The sequence below is a fragment of the Carassius gibelio genome, chromosome A7 (assembly GCF_023724105.1).
Source record: "Carassius gibelio isolate Cgi1373 ecotype wild population from Czech Republic chromosome A7, carGib1.2-hapl.c, whole genome shotgun sequence".
NCBI classification, from domain to species: domain Eukaryota; kingdom Metazoa; phylum Chordata; class Actinopteri; order Cypriniformes; family Cyprinidae; genus Carassius; species Carassius gibelio.
Window position 1 is genome coordinate 30080128 of NC_068377.1, and position 7500 is coordinate 30087627.

The 7500-nt window shown below is 40.7% G+C and overlaps 1 protein-coding gene across 1 annotated transcript in view; it reads left to right on the forward strand.

The window, feature by feature from the left end:
- Window positions 1-4716: 4716 nt before the first annotated feature.
- The window catches only part of LOC128017154 (G-protein coupled receptor 12-like), a 4712-nt gene continuing 1928 nt past the window's right edge, over window positions 4717-7500 (forward strand). The window contains exon 1 of the mRNA XM_052602386.1: window positions 4717-7500. This exon is cut by the window's right edge and continues 1928 nt beyond it. Coding sequence (XP_052458346.1) covers window positions 4717-5715 — 999 coding nt within the window. The 3' untranslated portion in view covers window positions 5716-7500.

The window sequence follows — 7500 nt, forward strand, 5'->3', positions numbered from 1 at the left end:
TCCCTTCTTTCTGGCTGGCCTTTGCCTCATTTGACCTCGTATTTTCACACATCTCCTGCCTTCCTCTCTCATCTTCACACAATCCATAAATACACAAACGCCCAAACCCCTGCTGTCTCCCTCTTAGGGCTAATATGAAATGACATGTTCTCATCATCAGTCAGAGAGACTGTGGGAGAAAGCTATGTAAAAGTCTTCCCTGATGCTAACACTTGTCTCTGACCCTCTTGGGATTCCTCTTCACACATGGGCAACTGCTGCTCACGCAAGCCAGCCAGAACCCCACTGTGCACGAATTAACTGCTGCAGACTAATCCCCCATCGAGTGAAGAAGGGATCTTGACAAAAGCAAGAAAGACTGGCTGGAAAAAGAAAGTGGAGTGATAAACCGCAATCTGTGCCTACAGGTATAATGCTGCCATTATTAGATGGAAAAACTGATCCAGTTAGACCCTTGGTATCACCAGCTCCAGCTTTAGGCAGATATTAATAGACATCACACACACACACACACATACACAAAATAGTGTTTAAAATGGCATGAAATGAAAATTGACATAATTATAATATGTATTATAGATCTTTTGGTGAACAAATCATGTTTCATTTTCCTTTTTTTTTTACTTATTTAATCTGTTGACTTCAAAATGTCATAACCTTCTGGTAAAATGACAGACCTCTTGACATATGCAGGTAAACCCCATCCTGCAGGCTTGCGTTCATCTGTCTCCACATCTCAAAATCCAGTCAACTCTTAGAACCAAGTCCCCATCCACTTTTCACACCTTTGCTTCATCGATAATCTGTTCCACTCAGATGTACGTCACAATATAGAAAAAAGACCCATAGCTACTTGTTGTTTTATCACAACTTTAAAAACTTTTTAGGTCTGAGGTTTAAGGGTCAAGCATTTAAATCGTCCTTGAGGTTAAAGGGTTTTCTCATAGTGTGAAATTTAATTAAATTCTCATCTTTGCTCTTCCTCTGTCTGCCGCACTTTCACTTTTCTCTGAAACGGGAAACGATTATAGTTTGACACACAGAGATGAAGGAAAAATGAAGTTAAAGGGACACAAAAAAGGGCAAATTAGGAGGAAAAAAGATAGAGCCTCTATCTAGCAGACTGTCACCTTCTGAAGATGACGGCTGCCGAAAAGCCTGAGTGGAAGCAGTTCTCCAGCTTTCTTTCCACCTTTCTTGCATGTAATGTTTTAGACAAAATTCACCCAGGATTACTCCATAACCCATCCATAAATCAATATGCACTTCAATTAACTGCTATTATTCAATCAATACACCATTACAAACCTTTTAATTGCAGCATTTTGTATCAACTAAGCTAAATTATGACATTTCTCAGTCATTCTTATATAACTCAACTTTCTAATCAGCCATCAATAGTTTTGCATCACAGACTCCAAACTATAATGTTGATTACTGAATTGAGATTATATTATCTTGTGAAAATGGCAGTGCCATTGCTTAGCCCAGTGTAACAGTAAAACAAAAACTGCAAACCACCAAACAGACTGAATCTAGAAATCAGTAACAAAGATTCGTAAGAGACTACTAAAGGTCATAATAGGCTGCACTTATTATAGCTCTGTACACAAATCCAGCTGGCACAGGAGACTCTGGTTATGCTAAAATGATTCTCACTCACATTGATTTTGAGTATTAAAACCTAAACCATGAGTACTGCACAATTGCCTTCAAAATGTGTAAACTTCAACAATTGTACCATTTCTCTCTCTCTCGCTCTCTCTTATTTATTTATTTTTTTACTTAGTGGTGGTGTAGTTTGCTCCACTTACTCAAAAGGCACACAAAAAAGGCAGCAGAAAGAAGCCGGAACGAAACAGAGTGCTGCATTAAAGAGCCTCTCTTGCTGGAGAATGAAAACCATTTTAAATTGGAGAAGACAGGGACTGAGAAAACCACAGTAAATAAAAGCTTCATATGAGAGTGTTTAAGCTGCTGCTGTCAAACAGACAGTGAACAGAAGTACACAGGCTTGCTCACAGCAGATAAATACATTTGATGAGGCAGTCACATGCACACACATACTCATGCACACAATGCTACAGCATCTGCTGACGAGCAAGTTCCAGCGTTTGGGAAGCGTCAGCAGGTTTTGCGTGGTCGACGTGAGTTCAGTAATAGACTTCTAAGCTGAATGGAGGAATTGCAATGCATTTATTTAATCATCAATACAGTATCTCAGGACAACTTAAACACTAGATTGACATGCACTTGTTCACTTAGATGGTCTATAGCTGCATAACACTAAGATAAACAGAGCTAAGAAACATACAAGAACAAAGCTGTGGGGTAATAAATTAATTTAAATGAGCGGATTTTAATAAATAGTTCTGTGTTTATTCAGCTAACAACATTTTACCTCATTAGTTGTGTGTAACTGCATTTCCAAATGTCATTGTGCATCAAAGACTTTTAAACATGCTTTTCAAGTTATATGTGCAGACGCACAAATGTGATAATGTAGGATTGTGTTGGAGATTATTGCTGTAACAGTGCATGCAAACTTTTGAGAAAGGGATGAGAGTGTGATGATGTAATAGCTTACCCACAATGCTGTGCACAGAAGATGAATGGGGGAGTGAAAGTGAAGATGATTGGTGGGAGCTCCCATCAATGAATAGCCATTTCTGGGCCAATGTTCAAGCAATGTTAAGACTTATTGTAATTCTGATCATGGCTACTTATTCATAAGATTTTCCGTCAGGGAAAATGCAATGAAAAAAAAGCAGCATTCCTTTAAACAGTTCACTGTCCTCCCTTCTCTCTGTCTCTATTTTCAGTACACAAACAAAACCCAATTTCAGAGCATTGCTCGTTTGAACCTATACAGCTCATTGTCCATTTTTTTTTGTTTTGCAAATTGTGTACAGGCTTTTTGTGAGATATCAGAGCAGTCCCAAGTGTCACAGCAGGTAAAATCTGAATGCTATATACTGCTACAAAACTCTCATGATCGTCTGCCAGTATTTGCTAGCAGATGCACAACTGAAGGAAATGTGACTTTCCAACAATAAAGAGCCTAAGACATCTGCTATTGGAAGTATTAGTGGGAGACGCACGCGCCACCGAGCACTCAACCAGCTCTTGAATGAAACACACACCTTTCATCACTTACAATCGGTCTTAAAAACTAAATAAATATTACATTAGATATACAGTTCGATATACTAGATAATTATCACGATTTTAGATATTTTTATAGGATTTTCGGGTGTCCATGTTTTGCGTAATATCACGTAGAAGACCCATGAATGTCTTAAAAGGGACACGTGAGATGTAACAATAAAGACGCGAAAAGTAGACATAAAACAAGTGACAGTGGCCGTCTTGCTTTGTGTAAGCAGGACAGTTTGCTGTTGTGGGTAATCAAACAAAAAAAGAAGAAAGAATCGTGTTGTTTTGCGCAAAGCGCGGCAGCGGCCGGCGACACTGGGTCCGGTACCGTGAGGAACGACACGACACGAGTGAGACGCGCACGTCTCTTGTACCTTATAGTTGGATTCGTGTTGTCTGAGCGTGTTTTATGATTAATATTCCGTCCACAGCATCTCACAGACTCGTGTGAGGACTCTTGACGTCAGAGGGGAGAATCATCGTTGAGGTCCAGCGGGGGGAATATCAAGCGAGGCAGCGCTATCGTCCTACCAACAGTGTTAGCCATGCTAACCGAGGAGCACCTCGCCTTTCCACGGGACTTAACCCGCCAAAGATGACTGTTTTACTCAACTGCGCGAAACAAATGACATTTTAGTTCTTTTATGTTGTTCTCCGTCTCTTTCCGGGTCCTCCATCTCCTCTCGTATGACAGGCACGGACTGCGCGCGAGCTCGGGGGAGAAAAGGCATTGCAGCTTCATGGCACTGAGGTACCGTCCACTGATGCGCAATTGTGTTCCCTTTTGTGAGACAATGCCTTAGTTAAACGTGTCATTAAATTGAGATGATTGTTTTTCAACTGACACGGGTCTATTTGAACGAATTGCCGGAGGCGTGACCTCTCCGAGTCCTTTGCAGTCTTTTTTTGGTCAGTTTATATATAGCTAGGTCTGTGAGGTGGAAATTTATGAATGAATGAGATAAAATGTGTCTGCTTCTATGGCGTCAGGCTAAAGCGCATCATTGTAGATTCTGGAGGCATATAAACGATGCCTTCAGAAGAGACCCGTGCACTGAGGTGGCGCGTCTTATTTTTAGACAATTACTAAAAATAGAAGCAAAGTGAAGTGCGTGCTTTTTGTCGGGACTGGTGCTTAATTAATAGCCTTTTTGAGGTGAAATGCACATGCATTAGTAAACTAAGCCAAAATATTGTGTATTTACAGCTAGTCTGAATGCAATTTGCTACATTGTTTTGCTGCTTCAAAATGTGCTTATTAAGTGCTCCACGACTATTCAATTTCTGATTAACCACAAATCAACACTTTACCAGCTATCTGAAAATTATAGCTAATGACAAAATTGTTAAATACATATCCTACTTAAACTAATAATTTAATTCTTGACTGCCAAAAAATAAGAGACTGTTTTGTCAGGTTTGGGGGCTTCAGGCATATTTCTTTTGACAGATACTCTATTCCCACTGCCTTTCCACTGACATACACATTCTCTTTTATCTTCACTACCGCACCCCTCTCTCTCTCTTTCAACCACCCTCCTCCCCACCCCACCATCAGCTATGATTCACTCTCTTGCAGCAACAATGAGCAACCAACTTCAAAACACCTCTTCCCTCTCCACGGCGGGCACGTGGAATCTCCTGGATGTGCGTAACTCATCACCGGTGCGAACGGCAGAGCTGAGGCCGCTTCCCGTTAGCCCGTGGGACATTGCGCTGTGTGTGACGGGCACGCTCATCTCCTGCGAGAATGCAATCGTGATCGCCATCCTGTTCTACACGCCCACCTTGAGAGCCCCCATGTTTATTCTGATAGGGAGCCTCGCGTTTGCTGACCTGCTCGCAGGACTCGGCCTCATTCTCAACTTCATCTTCATCTATATGCTGAACATGGAGTTTGTAACTCTGATCTCCGTTGGCTTGCTGATTGCCGCCTTCTCTGCATCTGTGCTCAACATCCTGGCCATCACAGTGGATCGCTACTTGTCCCTCTACAACGCTCTGACCTATCACACGGAGCGCATGGTGACATTCACCTATGTCATGGTGGTTCTCATTTGGCTGGTGTGCATCATCCTGGGCCTACTGCCAGTGCTCGGCTGGAACTGCCTCCGAGATGAGACCAGCTGCAGTATCTGCCGGCCAGTCACCAAGAACAATGCTGTGGTACTCGCTGTGACGTTCTTGCTGGTGTTTGCCCTCATGATGCAGCTTTACCTACAGATCTGTAAGATTGCCTTCCGCCATGCGCAGCAAATCGCTGTTCAGCACCAATTCATGGCCATTTCCACCACAAAAGGTGTATCCACGCTCTCCGTCATCCTCTGCACCTTTGCTGCATGTTGGATGCCTTTCGCCATGTATTCGATTGTGGCAGACTCCCGCTACCCGATGATCTACACGTATGCAACAGTGCTGCCGGCAACATGCAACTCGGTCATAAACCCAATCATATACGCTTACAGAAATCCGGACATCCAGAAATCCCTGTGGCTAGCCTGCTGTGGATGCGTGCCGTCCAACTTTTCCTTGCGGCCAAGGACATCGAGCGATGTATAGGTCTCACATAATTAGTTTGTACGGTGTCAGTGTCAATGATATGATGTACTTCCTTGATGGGATCCCAGTCAAACATTGCTGGTTGTGCAGTAGGTGTTGCGATCCAAGATGACAACCTGCAATATATAATTAGACGTATTTAATGCATAGCAAACCTCCATGCACAAATTTTCAAGTTGTATCAGACATAAGACAGTTCAAACTGAACATGACCTGAATAATCCTGATATTCTGAGATGTGTAGTACAGACCCAGTGACACAAATCGATATATTATATGTGACCCTGGAGCAAAAAATTATACTTATGACTGTTTTTTTGGTCCAAGGTCACATATATCTAATCTAAATATATATATATATATAGAAAGGTATATCAATTTAAAATTATATATAATATTTTGTAAACAAAATTATTACAAATCTGACCAAATTTGTGTGAAGACCGCTTTCATGTACATGTTCATGCTATACGGATTTATTTCAGCACCACGGACAGCAGTAGGTACAATGAGGCTATTCCCTTGCAAACTCGCCTGAAACACTTAAATCTGTGTTCACTTAAAAATGTATGAATGACAGAGAGAAAACACGGTCCCATGAGCGTCTGTCGCTTTCCAGCTAATTTTATCAAAAATGACCTCTTTCATTTAAGCCGAATTTATTTGTTGTCATTTGCAGTGAAATTCAATATAATAGATGTAAAAATCCCTGGGAAAAATCCAATTTGTTTAGACATGCTGAATTGGTTTATTATTATCTAACGTCCCTAATGACAGTGAAATATCTTCTGCCACAAAGTTGTAAAGCAAATCATATTTTCACACTTTTTTTTTCTTCTGGAATCCATTGAGCACACATTTTGGTTTTAGTGCGAAATGCTGGGTTAATGAAGGTCTGAGTGCGAAATGAGGTGCCAGCCACAACGCTTTAAATTTAACGTCAGGCAACATCTTTCAAGACAGTTTTGCAAAAAGCCAACTGAGACATCAACGCTTAAATAAGATACATGCTTCTGGGTCTGTACAGAAAAATTATCTGGGTGATTATTAGATATAACTGAGTGTGTAGACTGTAAAATTAGTCCATCGGATCAGGGATCAATGTTAGGGGCAGGCTATTGTGTAAATAGATCTGCATGAAGGCTTATTAAAAGATCAGATAACTAGGCCAAAATGGGACAGAAAGTACTAAAGTTAAGATTCAGCCAAAAAGACCTTGAAAAAATGTTGAAATGGATTTATATTTTGCTGTACAACCAAAAAAAAAAAAAAAGAAAAAAAAAAAAGGACGACACAGAGAAACACTATGCTTTTCAAAATGGCACAAAAAAAACATCACTAAATGCTAATGAATTAGTTGTAGAAATATTTTATATGCACAGATATTGGTGGAGCTTGAAATATGACCATAACAAAGCCTTGTGTTTATTGAGAGTGTGTGAAATGTCACAGCTGTTCTTTGATGACCCCTCATTTGGGGCAAAGTATCTTAATTTTGGCCTTACCTTTTCTCTTCTGCAATAATGAATGAAAGTGCAACGTTCATTGATAGAGCTACAATCACAATGAGGCCATCAACAGAGCTAATTTTACTTTGTGACTTTAATGTAATAAAAACAGACTGAGAATAGGTTAGTGAGAAGAGGGTGTTTTAACACTTAAAATCAATTGTACTGTTTTCTAGGATGTGCTTTTACATCGTAGTACAAGTTTTCAAAGTTGGCCTTGAGAGCCGTCCAGGTGCCCTCTGACTAACCTCAAAACTCTTAGTGACCTGTACGAAAC